General features: G+C 39.1%; 1 protein-coding gene across 1 annotated transcript in view; it reads left to right on the top strand.

Moving 5' to 3' along the window:
• LOC130861057 (poly(A)-specific ribonuclease PARN-like) overlaps positions 1-21360 on the top strand; it is a 68255-nt gene that overhangs the window by 45428 nt on the left and 1467 nt on the right. Inside the window, exons 19-22 of the mRNA XM_057749552.1 lie at positions 8902-8957; positions 10466-10552; positions 13562-13636; positions 16809-16887. Of these exons, the coding sequence (XP_057605535.1) occupies positions 8902-8957; positions 10466-10552; positions 13562-13636; positions 16809-16887 (297 nt within the window). The remainder of the gene's footprint in view (positions 1-8901; positions 8958-10465; positions 10553-13561; positions 13637-16808; positions 16888-21360) is intronic.

Here is a 21360-nt window from a genome sequence, read left to right as displayed (position 1 = left end):
ATGACATAGTGACAGCAAACACCTTCTGTGCCTGCCTGCGTGTTGATACAGACAAGCGGTTCTCAATGTCCACACCTGGGGTGACAGTTAGCTGAAAGCAGTGAAGCTTGTTTGGATCAGGAAAATGCACTTTACACATACAAGGTAAATTAGCTTCAAGTTCTGCAGCCTCTTTAACAAGCAGCCTGTCTCGCACAGAAACCCGCCGAGCGGAGTCGGAGGCCGTGGCTGGTGCCCGGGACCCTTTGAGACCGTCATCCCGCTGCGGTTTGCTTGGCAGTGTCAGCATCACTGCTGCCTTTATCCTGGGCACCCCGAGACAGGCGCGGCGGGCCCCGCGCCCAGCACCATGCCCAGCTGGCCAGCGGCAGCGGCGAGACACGGCCCCTCGCCTCTACCTTTCTCTTATAAGGACAGTTGTGATGGCGTTTAGGGTCTACTTGGATAGTTCAGGATATGTCCTCGTCTTAAGGTCCTTAACCTAATTTCTAGTTATATCTGCTAAGCTTTTTCCAAGTGAGGCAGCGTTCACAGGTTCTGGGAGTTAGAATGTGGACATACCTTTTGGAGGCCCACTTTAATAGGCGTGTTGGTAGTAAAGTCAGCATTCTTAGGTATTCCTTGCCTGGCTTTGGCCCTGGCTATGGACAAGTAGGTAATAGTTATTTCCAAGACTATTTAACAGTTAATTTATATGATTCAAGGGTTAGCAGTGTACTCTAAGAAATTTAGACTAGCTACCAAATATCTTCTCCATTGAACGTCTTCCACAGTTCAGAGGATTTTACCTGCGTTGACTGTAATTTCTGACAGCAGCCCTGAGGGGGTAGGTAATAATGTCCCCATCTGAGAGCTGAGGCCATCTGCTGAGGGCCCCAGCAACGGCAGAGTCAAGGATAACGCAGGTCTGTCCTCAGCTGGGAATGGAGTCTTCCTGCATAGCAACAGTCTCTAAAAGAGACAGTTCTACAGTTAGTGGCACATTGTCTTAAGAGAAAATGGTAGTATCTTTGAAAGATTTCTTTTTCTCTGTGTTTGGCTTGAGCAGTGATTTTAAAAGACGTTAACTTTGACCATTGGATTGTGTAGGACTAGTTTCCTCTGACATTTTTATCTGCTGTTTTATAGGCCCTGCAGACGTTGCCTTTGTACAATGTTTGGTTTAACACTTTTATTTGATGTCATTTGATATGGTTCATTTGATGGAGACTTTAAACGAGCTGCTGGTTTTCTTTCTCTCTTTTTTCCTGTCTTTCCCCTCTCCTCGTTTCTTGCGTTATGTCTCTGTTTGAGAAGGGACACACGTTGGCTTCAGGACAAACGTCAGGTAACGCTCTATTCATCAGAACATCACGCTGACTAGATTGGAAGTTGCATGCATCCCCCCCGCACCCCCACCGCCCCGAGTGAAAGGAAAATAGCTGGTGCCACAGGAGCTCTCTTCCAGCCAGCGGTTGCCTCTTATTTTACACAAGAGCTTTAGTGAGCAAAATAAATGAGCTTATTTTGTGAGCAGTGTCTGCATGCTTCCTACCCTGGATGATAAAATTAGTTTTTTATAGCGCATAAATATGTATAATGATGAGCCCTTGCATACAGGGTTCTTATGAGGTGCTTTTACTGCTGTGCCCTGAAGGAAATACCAAGACCATTTGCAAGTACAGTAGAGCTGGCAGTCGTTAAAGGTTTCAATTTTCCTTTGGAAGGCTTGGAACTTGGGGGTGAGGTACAAATTAATTCACTGCTCAAATCCTGTTGAGATTAGATTGGACTCCACATTTCTGTATTCCGGTCTTCAGCAGGATGAGGAGTGCAGTTTCACGCGGAAATCTCTTTTTTAAGGTAAAGCTTTTTAGGAAGAGAAGTGTCGTCTTGATGAAAACAGATGAACAAATGCAGATTCTTACTCATTTACTGAAATACTGAGTTTCTAGGTGGAAGAGTGAAAAGTGTGGGGGCCGGTGGATTTTCCTTTTGCTCGGGCAAGAGACCAGAATAAATGCTATTCTCCTTCATGGAGACATGCTGTAACTTCAGAAATCCTTCTAGATCATTCAGGCCTGTGTGTATGTGTACAGATCTGAGCTCCATAAAATAAGCACTCAGACACGTCAGTGTGTCCCTCGACCCTGAGATGCGCCAGTTCACTGGGCCTCCTGATGGTGATCGTGGTGTGTGGGGGCAGGTGTGACCAGGAGGCCCGAGGCCCAGGTAGCCCAGGTGGCAGCTCTTTCCGCACTGCAGACATGCGAAGGTTGTCCTTTTGGCCTGTGGCAACAGGGCTCTCTTCTCTGCTCGGTCATCCTGGTTGCCTTCCTCAGTCTACCCAAAGCTCTTCTCAGACAGCAACATCACTTCTTATATCTGGGCTCCGCCCCATCACACAAAGCTATAATTTATCAGATCTTAAAGCATTACCCAACCCCCCATTCCATGTCTGGAATCTTATATCCTGAGTTCTTGCTTCACTTATATGCCCTAGGGGCAGTTCGGGACTAAAGTCCTGCTTTGTCCCTGAGTGGCTCCTGCTGGGACTGCAGGCTCACTGTTTCACATGGAGGCTTTGGAAATAGCTCAGGTTAAAGTCCGATGTGAGGGGGTACCCAGCAGAGAGAAGGCAGGGGCCTTTAGTGTAGGGCTTGTAGTGGGGAGCTTTGGGCTTGAGTCTGTCTCTGCTCCTGTGATGGCCAAGGGTGAGCTGCTGGACTCGGGAAAACCTGCTTCCTCATTCCTTGTATGACAGGACTGATACCTGCCTGACCTCCAGACACCAGAGGATCAAATGAGGCTGAATGTGCCATCAGGGACTTCGTCCTTTAAACAAAAATTTTTTTTCCTGATTGAAACGCAGATTACCCACTCATAATTCCACCAGCCAAAAAAAAAAAAAAAGCTGTCATTTTAGTGTATTTTCCTACTATTGTGTTTTCTATCTCTATTTCATTTATAATTGAGATTGCACTAGTTATATAATTTTGTAAGTTAAAAAAATACAATAAAGGATTTTTCAAAAGACAGTAAAACTGGTGGTTAGCAGCATCATGTCGCTGGCCTTCCGTGGTCTGTCCTGTGGATATATCAGAGTCCACTTAGAACCTAACCTTTGTGTTGGGCCTTTTGTCAGATGCACGTCCATTGCACCGCACTGGGCATTACTGGGTTTTTTTGCCGGTTGCTTCTTAAAGTGGCCCCTAGCACACCTCACTGATTCACTGTCTTTCTCTGCCATCAGTTAACAGCATTGGAAAACATGTTGCTGTAGGAGCAAAATTAAATATTTTCATTCATTTCTGAATAGAATTATTGGCTTTATACATAGGCGCGGTTGTGCAGAATTTTAACGAACTGTAATGATCTTTTTGGTTCCCCGAGGATTGAGCCTCTGTGTAAAGTATTCCTGAATCACCTTCAGGACTTCCTGAGTGCATCTTTTTTTTTTTTTTTAAGGATATATCCAGCCATTTCTTTTCCATAGCACTTTATTTATTTATTTATGTCACACGGCATGTGGGATCTTAGTTCCCCAACCAGGGATCAAACCTGAGCCTGCTGCAGTGGAAGCTGAGTCTTAACCACTGGACCACCAGGGAAGTACCCCGTGTGCATTTTTTAACATCGCCTTTGCCCTTTTTGTTTTCTTGAGCACAGCTGCATAAAATGGGTCAATACTGGCACTGTTTTGCAATCCTGTTTTATTCACTGGACAAGTAGAGAATGGTTCAGAGAAGCCATAGTCCAAGGCAAGCTATTATGTCATCAGAGAATACCCTTTGATGTTAGTGTACTTCTTTTGAGCTGCTCCGTGTGTTTTGTGGTTGCAGGAGTCTAGGTCTGAAACTTGTTGGTAAGGTTGAAGAATTTTGGTGAGGTTGGAGACATCTGATTCTTCGTTATGTGTGTCTGTGTTCCTCCTAGTGTTGGCCCACCTTGGGTGCTCCATTAGTGGCTAAAGTTTGTGACGCTGGAGGGGCTGATTTGTGGCCAAGTCACAGAAAGGGTTGGACTTTTGCCAGTGAGTTGTCAAGAGAGTAGTTTAAGTAATCTTTTTGTACTTTCTTCTTAAAAATGAGAAAAAGAGCTGTCAGCAATAATTTCCCCCAATTTATCTCTTGCAGAGAACCTAGTTGCTTGCCACAGTTGATCTCCTGGTTTCAGGGAGTGGTAGAAGCCTTATGTTATTGCTTCCTGGGTTTCGAGGTAGTCCTTGGTGTTTGTTGTAATAGTTTTGTGTTTTTCTAAGCCAAAGTGATTTATTATAAACAAATCATTAAGACTAATACATTTTCGGAGAAGTTGATACAAGTCACTGTTATCCAGCTGACCAGTGAATCATCATTAATGCAGTTAACACAGCCTTGAACATACTCATTTTCTGTGAAGCCAGTGATTTTCAGTTCCCAGATTCTGAGTCAGTAGCGCTTAGGTGGGGCCAGGAATTTGCATATCTATCAAGATGCTGATCTGGGGAAACACATTTTGATAAGTGCTCAAGGTTCTAGGCTGCTAAGAAGCTTTTTGTCTGAAATGAAATTCTTCTGTGACTGAGCCTTCTTACTTAGTCCAGGTCACAGTGTCATACCACCCTGGTCAGAAAAGAATGTTGGCGGATGGCTTTTCATGAGTGCCATGCAGTGTATGGGCAGCAGAGGTGGCTGGCTGTTCTGGCTGTTTTGGACGTAAAGCCATTGTGCACAGCCTATTCCATATAGCCTATTAAGAGGCTGAGCTGAAGTCACCCAGTCTGCTGAGTGAATGACTCTGGAGTTTGCTGTGCTCCGCCCTTGCATCTTTCAGATGTGTTTGAAAGCCGAGATGAATAGCGTTTACCAGTATCATCATAGAACACGAAAAAACTGACAAATGCCAAAAAGGGTGAAATTTGTTTTTATAGCATCTAGACTGTGAACTTGAGTTGTGTAGTTTACCGGGATAGAACCCTGGTATAAAATTGGCTCTTGTATCAAATGGGGACTTTACTTTTAGTCTTTGACAGAGTTTATGTCAATCCTTAGAATCAGTGCTAAAATTATGTTTCACCAGGAAGCTTACAGGAATGTGGCAGGGGCCCCACACAGTCTTGAGTGCCTTTACCAAATTACAGCCGTCCTGAATCTTCACTGAAATAGAAATAACGTTTCATGCAATCGTTGGTCTGAAAGTCTTTTTGATATCTGCAGATGAAAGGCCTTTTGAAAGAGACTGTTCTTCAGCACAGTTCATAGGGAAGGAACATCCTTTCATGTGTTTATCAGCATTCTGCTTGCCTAGTGCATTTCCTCCTATGTTAGAGTGAACACTGTCCAGTCAGATGATCTACACATGAGGCATTTTATCAAATCATTCTAGGGAATCAGTGTAGGCCTTTTGACAGCCAGTTTGTATGAGGTGTGCATGCAATGAAATGTTTTAAAATTCTCTCAAAAGGGCAGGGATGCTACTAGAGCAGTGGCTTGCAAACCATCTGGCCTAAGAGGGGGCGGGGAGGCCCTTGGCAAGTTTACTTTGGTTCTGTTCCACAGACACTCGCCTGCAGTTTTAGAATCAGTTTCCCAGTTGCATGGGGTGCAGTCTGCCAAGTCACACACAGAGTTGGTTTTCATGTTCTTCCAGGGTTTGGGGTGATTCACTTCTCTCTAAAGGCCGGATATGAAGGGATGAGTGAGAAGGGTTATTAATATAATTCATTTGAAATTTGGAAGAGGTTTCTATTTAGTTAAAGTTTTGAGTAAGCAAACAAGGTAGTGTAGGATTAGCTAACTTAAAAAAACCTTTTGGGTGTTTTTGCTCAGAATAAATTTTTACTTAGTTTAAGCAGAAATAATACGTAAAATCCAGATGAAATGTTAGAGAAGAAATAGCCAATATAATGCTTGACAAAAGATATCTTAAAAATTTTTTTTTAAAATATTTACATGTTGGGAGTTCCCACGCTCCTAATGCAGGGGGCCCGGGTTCAATCCCTGGTCAGGGAACTAGATCTCAAATGCCACAACTAAGAAGTCTGCATGCCACAAGGAAGAACCTGAGTGCTGCAGCTAAGACCCTGCACAGCTGAACGGAAGGAAGGAAGGAAGGAAGGAAGGAAGGGGGAATATTTTAAAAAATATTTACATGGTGAGGAAATTGGGAAAGTCTGCTTTTTAAATGCCATCCTTGTTTGTATTTATAGGACAATAGGTTTTCTAAACTCATTGAGGCCACATGATCTTAGGAGGAAAACAATATTTTAAAAGGAAGTAAAGCAATTGCAGACTCGGACTTGTGATTTTACTTTATATTTGTCTCCCCCACAGCAGGTGAGGTAGTGCACAGGGTACACAAGATTGATTCTGCTAGCATTTTCAGGTGGACTTTGGCTGAGAAAATCTCTTATTTCCTTTGGGCCTCTCAGTTCTAATAGCCTCTGTTTTCTTTTCTTTTTTTTAATTTATTTTTTATTGAAGTATAGTTGAATTACAATGTTGTGTTAATTACTAGTGTATAGCAGAGTGACTCAGTTTTACACACACACACACACACACACACACACACACACATACACATACACATTCTTTTTCATATTCTTTTCCATTATGGTTTATCACAGGATACTGAATATAGTTCCCTGTGCTATACAGTAGGATCTTGTTGTTTATTCTGTTTTCTTTTTTTAAGTTTAAAAAATAATAGTAAAAGGGATTTTGAAAAACAAAACTCAGTTTCCCTAAAACCATTGGCTTTTTTGGGAGGTGGGGGTGGGAAGTAGTTTTTACTTTTGGTTTAATGACGTCAGTGTTTTACAAAGCTGTCAAAATAGTATAAAATATGCCTTTTTTAAAACTTAAAATAGTACAAGTTATTGATGTTTTGAAGCTTTAGAAAATTATCTTGAAGTTAATTTTGATCGTTTAATATTCTGTTGAAATGATGAACTGTTATTTACCAACCCCCACATACAGCTGAATCTGGAGGTTAATTTTGATTATTGATACATTTGACAGTATAGCAATGAACGTCTTGTTGATTCAGCTTTTATTCTTCTGTTGAAATTTGGGTACACATTTTAAATTATTTTTATGGTTCTTGATATATTCCTTTAACTTTTTTTTTTGTAAATGTATTTATTTATTTATTGGCTGCATTGGGTCTTTGTTGCTGTGCATGGGCTTTCTCTAGTTGTGGCAAGCGGGGGCTACTCTTTGTTGCAGTGCGAGGGCTTCTCAGTGTAGTGGCTTCTCTTGTTGCAGAGTACAGGCTCTTAGGTGCTCGGGCTTCATTAGTTGCCACACGTGGGCTCAGTAGTTGTGGCACACCGGCTCAGTAGTTGTGGCACACAGGCTCAGTAGTTGTGGCACACAGGCTCAGTAGTTGTGGCATACGGGCTTAGTTGCTGTGCGGCATGTGGCATCTTCCTGGCCCAGGGCTGAAACCCATGTCCCCTGCACTGGCAGGCGGATTCTTAACCACTCTGCAACCAGGGAAGTCCCTCCTTTAACTTACACTGAAAGTTTTTTTGATTTGGTTTTTAGAAGTTGGGAGCCATCTCTAAATTTACTAAATGGAGAATTGAAAGTTATGTGAGGTATAAAAATATTGATCCTTATAACCCAGGGCTCTTTTCAGGTTCTGGTTGTCAGTGACTTTCTTGGGGAACCTACTGCGTGCTAGGTGCTTTATGTGTCTCGTTGTCTGGTGTTGCAGGCAATATTCATTAAATTGGGTAAACCAGCTACCAGAACCAGAATAGTACACTTGAGCCTAAATTAGTGAACTAAAAATAAATTTGATTTCTTAGCCATAGGATTTGGTTTATTAAATTGTAGGCTAGGCAACAAGTTCTCAAACCACAGAGTACCAGGACTTCGTTTTTTCTGGCATTAACAGAACAGTGGTATTCATGCCGATGGTTCCGTTTGTAAACTAGATCATGCCCTGCCTGGCTTTTGAATGCCTGGTAGTAATATGCCTTAATTGCGGGTTGGTGAAGCCAAACTAATTGCTTGTTGGGCACTTGGATTGCCTTTTTAATTTGCTGTATAATGCAGCCCCTACCAGAAATGCACAATATGTCCTTATCTAAATAAAACTCATTAAAATCATCTTACAAACAACAGAATGCCTGAGATTTTGTCTATAATCTTATAAATAAAGACAAATTGAATGGCATTACAGAGAGTGGTAATTTAGAAGTACTCTTTTAAAATTGCCTTTGTATTCATTTTGGAAGTATACACAAATGACTGCTATAGTTTATATCAGTGTGATAAGTTCTGGTTTTTTTTTTTAAACCAAGGATTATTTTGGTTTGCACTTTTAATATGTTTTAAATGACAGTAATGACATGAGCTTTTGAGATGGTCACTTTTTAAGACCATCACCCAGTAAGATTAGTATTCATCCAATGACTGCATTTCAGTTTAAAAAGAATAAATAAATAAAAAGACATCACTGATACATTCTTAGCTCTCAAAACACCGATCTATAGGGGTTTCCTTTACACTTGTGGGAACAGTTGTTCATAGGGGGTTAAGATGGTTAGCACTCTCTAGTACTTGTTTTCTCACAGTTTCTCTGGACTGACATGGCAACTCTTTTGATTCTTTGATTACTAATTTTACTCATTTAGCTAAAATTTATTGAGTAGCTCCGGAGTGACGGATTCCTGAGTGTTGGGAATACCAGTTTGTGGGGTTTTTTTTTCCTATTTATGATAAATATTTAGCCCTAGAGAAAAATGTGAAGTGAATCTTAAGACCCTTTAAAATGATTTTAGAAATAGGGTAATATAATTAAGAAGCTTCTACGAAAGAATTTAATAGATGCCTGTATCTTTTTTTTTTCTTTTTTAGCTAAATAAACATGGCTATATCAGTTTCTTTAATAGAGGTTAGTCCATTATCCATTTTTCTTTTCTTTTGGTAGGTTATTTCTTATGAGAGTCATGGATATCCCATATCTAAACTTGGAAGGACCAGACTGTAAGTGAACTTTTATTTTCTCATTGCATCTGCATATTTAAGTGTGTGGTCTGGAAGAGATTACAGGAAAAGTATTACTGAAGAAAGAGCTTTATTCACTTAAAAATAACCATGATTTTGTGGTTGATATGAATCGTATGCTTAAGTTAATGTTACCCTTGGGCCTTGTTTAACTCATCTCTTTACTTACATTTTCCAGTTTATACATGAGTTGAATTTTAAAAAAAAAAAGTCTTCTCGTTACTTCATTTTCACTCAGAACTCTAAATTCAAAATTTTCTATAAATATATGGGTAATAGATTTTAAGATGCGCTAGCCATGTCAATAATAGTATATTTTCTATTTTCATTTGAGTATGTATATATTTAAGTTTAGTGGGTGGATTTTATTTTTTCATTGAAAACCTCGGAAAGCCAGTCTATTTGGGAGGTGGTTGCTGCTGCTTCTGATTATTCTTTTCCTTTGCTGTTTTCCCATCCTTCACTTATTTGCCTTAATATATGCCCATAGAGAAACTGCACTTTATACTTGATGGTAATAATTATTGCAGTGATAGTTTGAGGACATACTGTGTTGCACTCCATATTAGACTTATGTTTCAATCTGGCATTCTCACAACAGTTCTGCAAGCTGAGTACTGTCACCCCCAGTTTATAAGCATGAGTGGCTGGAGTGGTTAGGTCTCCTGCTCAGAGCTGCATGCTTAAGTGATAGGCCTGGGATTAGAAAACAAGATTGTGACTCAGGACTGCCTCTGCTCAAACACAGTCCCTTTAATTTGGACAGTGCATTATTATTATTATTATTTTAGCTAAATAAACATATGGACAACTAGATTAAAAGGAGAAAGTTGAATGTTTAGTGACACTTCTTCAACAGAGCAGCCTTTTCTTTTTTTTTTTTTTTCCTTTAAAAAATTTCCCAGGAACTTCATGAGCAAAGATGTTTCTGCATAGAATTGCCAGGGTTCAAATTGTTGTAGGTTCTGTAAAGTATTAGAGCGTGAAGCCTAGGCTCATATGGTAGCGTCCTTCCAATCAATCCCAAGAGTGCTTCTAAGGGTTATTTGGTAATTATGAGGCATTCATAACAATTTCCCAAGTTAGCCTGGCCTTAGTTTCATCAAAGAATCCCTGGTCTGGGGATGGGGGGAGGAAAAAAAAGAAAAAAAAAGAACCACTGGTCTCTTGTCCACTTTTCAGCTATCAACCTTCATCAAAATAATTTTAGGGTTTTGATTATGATGTTATTTTCATTAATTCTACTTCAAGTCACAAAAACTATCCCCTGTGTTATCTTCTATAAAGTTAGCAGTTTTAACTTTTATGGTTAGGTTTTTAATATATTGAGATTCTGTCTTGATAAGATATCAGCTAACTACACATTTTTATTTTTTTCCTTGGATAAGTCAATGTTTTCTGCACTATACTAATTTTCTTTTCTATGTTTGTTTTTTATTTCAATAATAAAGTTTTCTTATATACATAAAAAAAAATTTGTCTTACAGTGCAGCCTAAACGCGATCATGTCCTCCATGTGACATTCCCCAAAGAATGGAAAACCAGCGACCTTTACCAGCTTTTCAGTGCCTTTGGTAAGTAAAGCACAAGGACAGATGTACTTTTATGATCCTGCTCCTCTTTTGGTGTGGATGGTCAAAGGTATATAGATGGCTTTAGCTTGGGCATGAAAGGATTAATAGGCAAGGTTTTAATCTCACTCATGGAATTTCTGGAGTTTGGTACGCTGCTGTCTTTGTGCTAAAGTGATCTGAGGAAGTTTTGCTAGCATCCCACAGTGGAGTGCTATCATTAATCCATGGAAAGCAAAATACAATTACAGTGACTACCCCCTTACTGCTGACCATGGGAAATAAGTCTAGGCTAAGGATAAATCGTATTTAAGATCAAATTCAGAGAGAATGTCTGTTTCATAAAGGCAGGCAGTTGCTGCTTGACCTAGAATAGTCCAAGCGGACAAGCACAGATGCTTAAGAGGACCAAGATATGTGATGTGTATGAGGTAGGGCAGTTCTTCTGTTCTGTTTCTTTCAGGTCAGGTGATTAGGTTAAATTGAACAGTATTCTGATTAGGGTGTATAAAGGCCATCCTGATTGTAAGTTGTCAGCAATGTCTATTTTAACAAATGAAGTATCTAAGCTGTCATCTTTGGAAATTCTTGAATAAAGTGGAGGCAGCAAAAACCTAAATGTCCAATAATAAGAATGTTTAGTGAATGTTTATGTATTGTCTCCCCAACAGACTAGTATGTAGCCATTTTAAAAAGAGTTGAAGAGTTTGTTAAAAGATGATAAAGTGTTTATATTTTAACATCTTTAGTAAAAAAACAGATACAAAGTAGGATTCCTGTATAACTGACATTTTTTTTTAAACTTTTATAGAAATCAGACTGAAAGGAAGCATCATGCTATTATCACTGAATGTTTTAGACAGGATTTTTTCTTTCTGTTTATGTCTTTCTGTATTTCCTAAAATAAGCATATGTTAGCTTTTATAAGTACAAAACGTTACGCACTTAATTTTCAGGAAAGCAAGTGAATGCAGGTATGTTTCTGGAAAGTTATCCTAATCTTCACGGATAATCTAAATGACTTCTGAAATTCTAGTCCTGCTTTTTAATTTAAATGCAGATACAGAAATGCAGCTATATTTCACAGCTCATTTCTTTGGAGAACTTTTGATGTTTTTCCCATTTTCTATTGCTCTTATCCCGAGTTAGTCAAACCTTAATTGGCTAAATTAAGCAGAATGATCTGCGTAGAATTTTTTCATTTTAATTAAAAAAAGATTAGCTGTGTGGTATTGAATAGGTAGCCTGTCTGTGTCTGTGTTTCCTCCTTGGAGATGATGGTGATGGTGATGATGACGGTGATACCGCATATTGCATAGGCCTGTCATGAAGATTAAATGAGCTGATCCATGGAAGGCATTCAGAATAGTATGTGGCATATAGTAGCTACTTAAGAAATGTTAAATATTATCATTTGTCTAAAAAACATACAGGGTAGAGAGGTATGGAGATAATAGTAAGTGATTTTTGTAATTGAGAAAGTCCTGGCATCCCACTGTGCAGCAGGAAGTGGGAGTTTTTTCCCATGAGGGAGAAACAAAGCAGTTTTCAAGTATTCCTAGCCTTCGAAAATTTTATTAGATATTCAAACATTTTTTCATTGCTAAGTTCTGGTGATGTTTACCCATTTTAAAAAATTCCGGCCTTCTGTATTTTCTCAGGAAGAGTGGTAGTGAGTGATAGGGCTCTGCTTTCCCCTCGGTTTTCTCCAGCTCCCTGCCTCTCCCCAGCTCTCCCTCATTCCGTTCTGTTTGTGTTTCGCCTTCATTGAGGACTTGTCTCTGCATGTGAAAATCATTTTGTTCCACTATACTGCTTTCTGTCCCTCTGTGTTTTTCTTTTCTTTCTTTTTTTTTTTTTATAAACTTCTTCCTTCCTGCCTTCCTGCATTGGGTCTTCGTTGCTGCATGTGCAGGCTTTCTCTAGTTGTGGTGAGCGGGGGCTACTCAGTGCTGTGGTTTCTCTTGTTGTGGAGCACGGGCTCTAGGCGCAGGCTTCAGTAGTTGTGGCACACAAGCTCAGTAGTTGTGGCTTACGGGCTCTAGAGTGCAGGCTCAGTAGTTGCGGTGCATGGGCTTAGTTGCTCCAAGGCATGTGGGATCTTCCTGGAGCAGGGCTCGAACCCTTGTCCCCTGCATTGGCAGGCGGATTCTTAACCACTGTGCCACCAGGGACGTCCTGCCTCTGTTTCTTTTCTCTGTTAATCTAACTTGGTTTCCTCTCTCTCATGTCTTCTTTGCCTTGTCCTCTATCCCCTACCTGTTTTTCTTTACCTGGTTTCTTTACCTGGCTTTGAGAGCAACATTGAATTTTTCTTATTTCTTACTACATTGATTCATTTCATGTTCCCTATTCATTATTTTCAAAGTTTGCATCTCTAAAAAGAAATAGTTGTGTTTTCTTTTTTTAACATATGTGGTCTCTAATTTTTATTAGTTATCTTTTTTTTAAAAAATATACCACGTTTTCATGGATTTTGAGTCTTTTAGCACATGAACCTGATATATTCCTTCATTTATTTAGGCCTGCATTAGTTTTTGTTTGCATCTCTGCCTGTACTGTGTGGCTTGTGGGATCTCAGCTCCCTGACCAGGGATTGAACTCGGGCCATGGCAGTAACAGTGCTGAATCCTAACCACCAGACCACCAGGGACCTCCCTATTAGTGATCTTGATTGGAAAAAAGTCTCCAGCCCTGGCATGCGATTGAGTCAAATGATAAACTGCCTCAGGATTTAATCGAGAGGGATCTTTCTTTTGTTTTTCAGACAGATTTTTAAAGCTTCTTGTTTTTTCCTGCTTTATCTATTTTCTCGAAGTTTTTACGGAAATAGCTTCTGTGGTAGATTTAAGTTTTAGTTCTCTGTAATGCTGAGATTTTGGTCAAATTTTAAACTAGCACCTCATCTCTCTTTAAATTGATGTATATTTTGAAATATATCAGATATGCAAAAGAATCTGATAGCTATCTAAATTGTTAAATGCTTACTCTGCTTTTAATTCAATATTACAGGTAACATTCAGATATCCTGGATTGATGACACGTCAGCATTTGTTTCTCTCAGCCAGCCTGAACAAGTACCAATTGGTAAGTATTTTGGACCTTTGTTTTGTGTATTAATTAAAAGTGGGAGCTTGCCCACTTCCCAGTCTAAATGCTGTGGGTTCCCTCAGCTGATTCACAAGCATTGCTGCCTGGTTTGTTTTGAGCTTGTCTCTAAAATAAAGGAAATAATTAGTATCATGTGTAGATGAGAAATTAAGAGAAATGTATTGATTTTTTAGACATATTGCATCATATATTTGTCACTTTTCAGTTCCTTTCCCATTGCCCTTTTTCTAAAATGATTCATATGTTTACTTTGAGTGTTAGAAATAGCAAATTGAGAGGAATGGGAATACCAAAAGATGATTCCTGTATTGACCTATGTGCCTCTCTACTTTTCCCATTTATTTATCAATTTTTGTGATTTATTTATTCCATTAAACTTGTATGAAATACTTGTTTTCCAAACAAATAAACTGAAAGATATTTTAGTTGCTTCTGAATTAGGATTGTTAAAAGGTTGGACACCACCTCTCTTATTGTTGGACCCTAAATAATTTTGATATTAACCATCACAAAACATTCTGTTTTCTTAGGGTGAAAAGCTATTGAATAAAATGTTGAAGAAAATATGTGTTGTTAAGTTACTTCTTCAGATAGATTTCATGGTCCCTGGTGCTTAATAATGTAAAAGGTGTGAAATTTTTAAGTAATATGCTAATTAATTTTTTCTTTCTATTAAATGAAGTGCCACAGACTAACCTATATAATTCCGATAATGTTACTCTATGAGCAATTCTATATGAAAATTTCTATAAATACACAAATTCAGGTCAGAGTATTTTGGGTATTTTTTTTTTAATTATATAACCATCACAGGAATATATGCTGTGTTACAGAAATGAAAAATTCAGGCTCTGGAGTCATATTGCTGCGGTATCTATAGTTGTGTGACCTTGGTCAACTTATTTAACCTTGATAAGCTTCTGCTTATCTCTGTAAACTGAGGATGATGTTACGGAGTTTTTAGGGTTATTGTGAGGATTGCATGAGATGATTATGTATATAAAGTTTGGCATCGCTTTGAACTTTTATTGTGGTTGTTAAGCAGTAGATTTCAACGTGAAATGCACTTCAGGAGCTCTTGACACCAGGAGTAGTGTTGGATCCAGAGTGCGACTGATATTTCTAGTTAAATGCTTTTTAATATTGGCTTACTTCTGTGACCCATCCTCCTGCAATCCTTAGAAAGACAGTTTACATGGAATCTGAAGGGACTGACTTATTAGAGAATTGTTAGTGGGGGACAGGAACCCTGAGATTAAGACTGTAGTGAGACTTCAGTGCGGATGAGAGAACACCGAGCGGGAACCCCCCACCCACAATCTCATCACGCTTCCCCTGCTCACTCCCTCACTGGTCACTCTCAGGAGCCCTGCGGTAGGAGAGAAGGGAATACACAGGCTTTGAAGCCACACTGGCAGGCAGAAGTAGCTGCCTCCGCCACCTGTCAGCCATGCATCTTTAGGTGAGTTACGTAAGCTCTCTAAGTCTCAGGTTCCTTGTTTGAGCTGTGGAGATGATGATAGTTCCTTTGTAGAATGAGATCATGGATATTAAGTTCCCAGCAAAGAGCCTGGTACTCCACCAGCAGTGCTTGACAATTGGTAGTAATTATTAAAATACCTGCTTGGCCTCCCTTGCTGTGAATAGTAAACGTGTGTGTAAATCTGAAATCTGTAAGATACTAGTGAGTAGTGCCTACTTGAAAATACAAGCATAATTCCTTGTTTATGTGTATGAGGTGTCAGAGCTTCTTTTACTCTTCCTGTTATGCCGTATTTGATGTCTGATAATGATTATTCCCTTGCTTATTATTGAAAGAGTCTTTCAGTAGTACAGTAGCTTTTGATTTTTTTAAGCTCGGTGTTTTATTCAGTGATACCTGAAATCAGGGAGCTACGTCTCAGAATCATGTGGCCAAAGTCCTCGGATTTGCTTGTTTGCTCACCGTATCCACCGCTGGCTGCTCTTCTAGTGCCTGGCACACACCGTGGCGTGAACAGATAGATATGTGTGTGAACGACCGATGTGGGGAAGAAGCCAACGTGAAATTGTGACCTATTTACCTTTTTTCCTCCTAGGTTAAGAAGTTGCATGACTGTTGTCTTGATACATGCAGCTTTACTAGTAAGGTCTAATTTTCTTGGTAATCTCTTCTGCCACAAAAGACAACTCTTAACATAAACACCTGGCCGTTGGCACCCACTGTGGCTACTACCAACTGCATTTTCTTTGCCAGAAGCTGTCTTTGACTCAGCCATCGCCCCCCTCCAGGGCTTGGCTCCATCCTATTACCCTCCTCATCTCAGCCTGAACATCGGTGTCTCTGGATGTTTTCTCTGGCTCCCTTTGCAGGGGACCAGACCCTGTTCTCTGCACTAGCCTGGGATCCTTTCTCAACATACCTGGCTTGGTTGTCTCCCCAGATAGACTGAGAGCAGGGACCATATCTCTTATTTGCTGTTGTGTTTTCAGTGCTTAGAGTATAGTGTCTGATCTTAGTAAGAGTATGTGAAATAGTTGCTGAGCTGAATAAATCACATTTAAGGTGTTAAGACTTAGAAATGCCTTTTTGAACCTGATGGGTGTATCTCATGTCTCTGGTCTTTTGCTGTGATTTCTGAAGTTGTGCAGATATTTCCCTGGAAGACAGTGTAGAATTTGTATTTTATCATGGTAGTTTTACCGACGAGAGAGACCTGGGGTATCTAATGTGCTGCAAATCCTATTAATGTTATCTTAAATTACTTATTCATTTCAACGGAAACAGAGGCCCTGTTAGATCAATAACCTAATATTGGAAAAATCATTAAATGCCTATTTATATAGCAGCTCGTAATGGCTTCTTTGGCTTGGTTACAAACTATTTTTGATTTACAGTCGAGTTGCTTTTTAACTGACAGCTCTCTTTTTCTTTTGGTAGTGCTAAGTCTAATCAAGATTCCCTTAAAGCCATTTTCACAAATACGAAAGCTCTTTTTAGGGTCTGTTAAAATTGTTAAAACTCTTCTGCTGAGGGCCATTTAGTTAGATTCCTGTTGCTATTTGTTCGCTGCTGCTGTGAAGATGAGAGTCCCTGGTGGCTTTGGGGCTCAGATAGTGAAAACCTATCCAAGCCATATTTTCATATTCTTCCCCTCTGGCTCTTCAGGGAAGACAGCACACAGCCAGTGTGGGACTGGGTGCCGTGGAGGAGATGACTTAGCCTTGCCATTTGAGGATTTTTCTGGGTAATTGAATAAGAAATCACCTGTAATGGTCACATCTGAACAGCTCAGACTCCTTTAGGATTTTTATATGTCCAGTGTCGTTTTGTTACATGGGGGAAAGAGCTCAACAGCATTTGAAATGTAGATACTAGCCCTTCCTAGTCATACCCTCAATATTTAGACATTGTCTTGAGTGTCCTTAGATACATTATAAGGTATTATCTCTCTGGCTTTAATTTTTATACAGATAGCTTGAGGAAAATAACCTTTTCATTTGTTTTGAAAAGCTGGAGATTGGAGCACACCATGAATACTACAGGAGAATTTTAAAAAGCAGAACTTGATGAAGGCACTTTAGAAGAGGTAAAAGCCTAATGGTTATATTGTAAAGCCAGCCCCAGTTCAGAGAGTTACAGAAATTCCTGATACGCTGCCTTAGGAGCTTATTCCGGATGAGTTGTTGGGATGGGCGAGGTACCTGGCTTCATAGCTTCACTTCAGTCCACAGTCTATGTGTGCTGGTATTAAATCATCCTTTTTAAAGCACAGCTTCTGATTGTGCTGAGCAGATAAATATTAGAGCTGTGATACGACTTCTGAGGCGATAATTCGGTACTGGATTTGCTAAAAGGCTGCTTAAAACTTTAAACTTTACCTGTGCTTTTTGTTAGCCTCTTGATGGTCACAGAATCTGTAGTGACAACTGCTTTTCATTCGTGGGATTGATTTGCGTTCTCGTTTTTCCTCAGTCATTCTAGCTAGGGGCTCCTAATTTTGTTGCTCTTTTCAAAGAACCAGCTTTTGGCTTACTTCATTTTTCTCTGTTGTTTGCTGATGTCTGCTTTTCTGTTTGTTGGTTTCTGCTTTTTTGTTTTATTTTTCACTTGCTTTGGATTTACTTTGCTCTTCATTTCCAGTTTCTTGAGGTAGAACGTTACATGTTTTTTTTTTTTTTTTGAGTCTTCTAAAATTTTTGGAAGCTTCCTGTAGTTTATCAGTCAGCCCGTGATTGGTCAGGTGTTGTGCTTGAACACCTAGAGCCAGTAAGGCTCTCAGCCTTTGCCAACGACGTTGGGGAACATTCAGCATCCAACCTTTAAGCAGTTCACAGTTGGCCCCAGCTTTCACTTTCGGATGGACCTTATTTCTCCTGTGTGAGTGCACAAGGCCTCACACCCAGCTAGCAGTATGTATGTAGCTAAGACGCTCTCCCAGTCATTGATTTTGACCTCTTTTTGTTTCTAATACAAGCATTTAAAGGCATAAATAATCCTCTAAGCACTGTTTCAGGTGCATCCCATTAATTATATGCTGCTTTCATTATCAAGTTAGATGTTTTTCTAATTGCTCCTTTAACCCTAGATTAAGTGTGTTGTTTAATTTCTAAGTCCTTAGAATTTTCCTAGATGTCTTATTGTTGCTAATTTGTATTTAATTCTGTTGTGATTAGAAATTTTAATATGATTTCAGTCATTTTAAATCTACTGGAATCTGCTTTATGGCCTATCTTGCTGAATGTACGACGTATACTTGTAAAGAGTGTGAATTCTGCAGTATATCATTTGATCTATCAGTATAAATATCACTGTTTTTCAGATAGAGTGTCTTTATTGATGTTTTATTTTGTAGTTCTCTCAGTTTTTGAGAGAGGGTATTAAAATCCCCCATGATTGTGGAATTGTCTGTTTTCCCCTTTAATTTTGTCATTTATCCTGTCATACATTTTGAGGCTGTTATTAGGTGCGTGCACATTTATGATTGCTTTGTCTTTCCGGTAAATTGACTCCTTTATCATTATGAAATGGCCTTCTTTATCTTTTGTATTACTATTTTTAAGTCTAATCTGATATTAATATAGTCAGTCTTTCCTTCTTGTGTTTTTTATGTTTAGCTGGTATGTCCATTTTCTTCCATTTACTGTCAGCCCATCTGTGTATACATAAAATAGTATCTTGTAGACAGCATATAGCTGGGTCTTGCTTTTTATTAATCCACTCTGATAACTCTGACTTTTTATTGGCGTATTTAGTCCACGACATTTAATGTAATTATTTATACAGTTAGGCTTGTCATTTGAAAGTTTGTTTTTTGTTTAGTCCCTCTGTTTTTTGTTCCTTTGTTTCCCCCTTTCCTGTCTTCTTTTGGATTAAGATTTTAAAAAAGAATTCCATCTTCATTTCTATATTGGGTTTTTAGCGCGGTACCTATTTGGATTATTTTTTAGTGGTTGCTTTAGATATTTCAGTATACATCCATAACTTTTCACAGTCCACTTAGAGTTCATTTTCTCTCAAAGAAGGTGGAAACCTTACACCCACATAGGTCCGTTTACTCCAGTTCCTGTTGTCTTCCAGGCTGTGATTGGCATGTGTGTTACATGTGCTTTGATTATAAATCCCACAAAGTGGCGTTATAATTTTGCATTAAGCAGTTATATGTATTCTAAGAAATTAAAAGGGAGACTTCCTTGGTGGTCCAGTGGCTAAAACTCCATGCTCCCGATGAAGGGGGCCTGGGTTTGATCCCTCGTCAGGCAACTAGATCCCGCATGCTGCAACTAAAGATCCCACATACCGCAGCTGAGACCTGGCACAGCCAAATAAATAAATAAATATTAAAAAAAAAAGAAAAAGAAATTAAAAGGATATATATATATTTTTTTTATCCAGATAGTTGCCATTTCAGGTGTCTTCATTCATTCCTGAAGATCCAAGTTTCTTCGGGGTATCTTTTAACTTCAGCCTGAAGAACGTCCTTCAGTATTTCTTTCTTTCTTTCTTTCTTTCTTTTCTTTTCTTTTCTTTCTTTCTTCTTTCTTTCTTTCTTTCTTTCTTTCTTTCTTTCTTCCTTCCTTCCTTCCTTCCTTCCTTCCTTCCTTCCTTTCTTTCTTCCTTCCTTCCTTCCTTCCTTCCTTCCTTTCTTCCTTTCTTCCTTTCTTCCTTCCTTTCTTCCTTCCTTTCTTCCTTCCTTTCTTCCTTTCTTTCTTCCTTCCTTCCTTCCTTCCTTCCTTCCTTCCTTCCTTCCTTCCTTCCTTCCTTCCTTTCTTCCTTCCTTTCTTCCTTCCTTCCTTTCTTTCTTTCTTTCTTTCTTTCTTTCTTTCTTTCTTCCTTTCTTCCTTCCTTCCTTCCTTCCTTCCTTCCTTTCTTCCTTCCTTCCTTTCTCTCTCTCTCTCTCTCTCTTTCCTTTCTTTCTTTTCTTTCTTTCTTTCTTTCTTTCTTTCTTTCTTTCTTTCTTTCTTTCCTTCCTTCCTTCCTTCCTTCCTTCCTTCCTTCCTTCCTTCCTTCTTTCTTTCTTTCTTTCTTTCTTTCTTTCTTTCTTTCTTTCTTTCTTTCTTTCTTTCTCTTTCTTCTTTCTTTCTTTCTTCTTTCTTCCTTTCTTTCTTTCTTCTTTCCCTTCAGTATTTCTTACAGCGCTGGTGCGGTGGCAAGTGATTCTCTTAGTTTACCTGAAAATGTCTTTATTTTGCCTTCATTCATGTGGAATATTTTAGCTGGATATAGAATTCTGGGCTTTTCATTCAGCATTTTAAAGGTGTTGCACTGTTGTCTGGCCTCTGTGGTTTCTGATAACCAGGCTGCAGTCCTTTGAATCATTGTTGCCCTCTGTGTAACAGGTTTTTCCCTCTGGCTACTTGAAAGATTTTCTCTTTGCCATTGGTTTTTTTTTAGCAACTCAAATATGATGTACCTAGGCATGGCTTTCTTTGTAATTATTCTGTTAGGTTTGACTGAGCTTCTTGAATCTATAGATTTATGTCTTTTACCAGATTTGAGAAGTTTTTGGACAGTATTCAAATTTTTTTTCCTGTTCTGTATTCTGTTGCCTCTCCTTTTAGGACTTCAATTACCTGTATGTAGGAGACCTTTTGATATTGTTCCTGTGTTCCCTGATGCTCTGTTCATTTTTTTTTTCTTTTTTTTTCTTCTTCAAGTTGGGTAATTTCTGTTAATCTACAAGCTCACTGACGTTTCTCTTAGTCATCATTAGTCTGCTCTTAAGCCCATCCAGTGAAGTTTTAATTTCATAAATTGTATTCTTCAGTTCTATGTTTCCATCCAGTTTATTTTAACCTTTTCTCTTTCTTGTTGAGATTCCCTATCTTTCTTTTATTTTGAGCCTGTATTCCTTTACCTCATTGAACATATTTAGAATAGCTTGTTTAAAGTCTTTGTCTAATAATTCCAACCTCTGTGTCATCTAAGTGTTGGTACCTGTTGATCACCCTTCTTTTGAGAATGGGTCACATTTTCCTGGCTCCTCATATGGTCAGTAATTTGGGATTGTTTCCTGCACATTGTAAGTGTTCTTTTGTGGAGACTCTAGATTCACTTATATTCCTCAGAGGAGTGTTGATGTTTTTGTTTTAGCTTTAGCAGGCAATTAGCTTAAACTACAAACCCCTTCATGCTTGTGGTGGGAAGTGGCTCAGATCTTAGTCTGCTTTCACTCTGCCACATGCATGGTTAAGGGTCAGCCGGAGATGTGGGCTCTCTA

This window comes from Hippopotamus amphibius, chromosome 9 (assembly GCF_030028045.1).
Source record: "Hippopotamus amphibius kiboko isolate mHipAmp2 chromosome 9, mHipAmp2.hap2, whole genome shotgun sequence".
NCBI lineage: Eukaryota > Metazoa > Chordata > Mammalia > Artiodactyla > Hippopotamidae > Hippopotamus > Hippopotamus amphibius.
The sequence above is the reverse complement of the archived record's forward strand: the minus strand, read 5'-3'. Positions and strand labels throughout refer to the sequence as shown.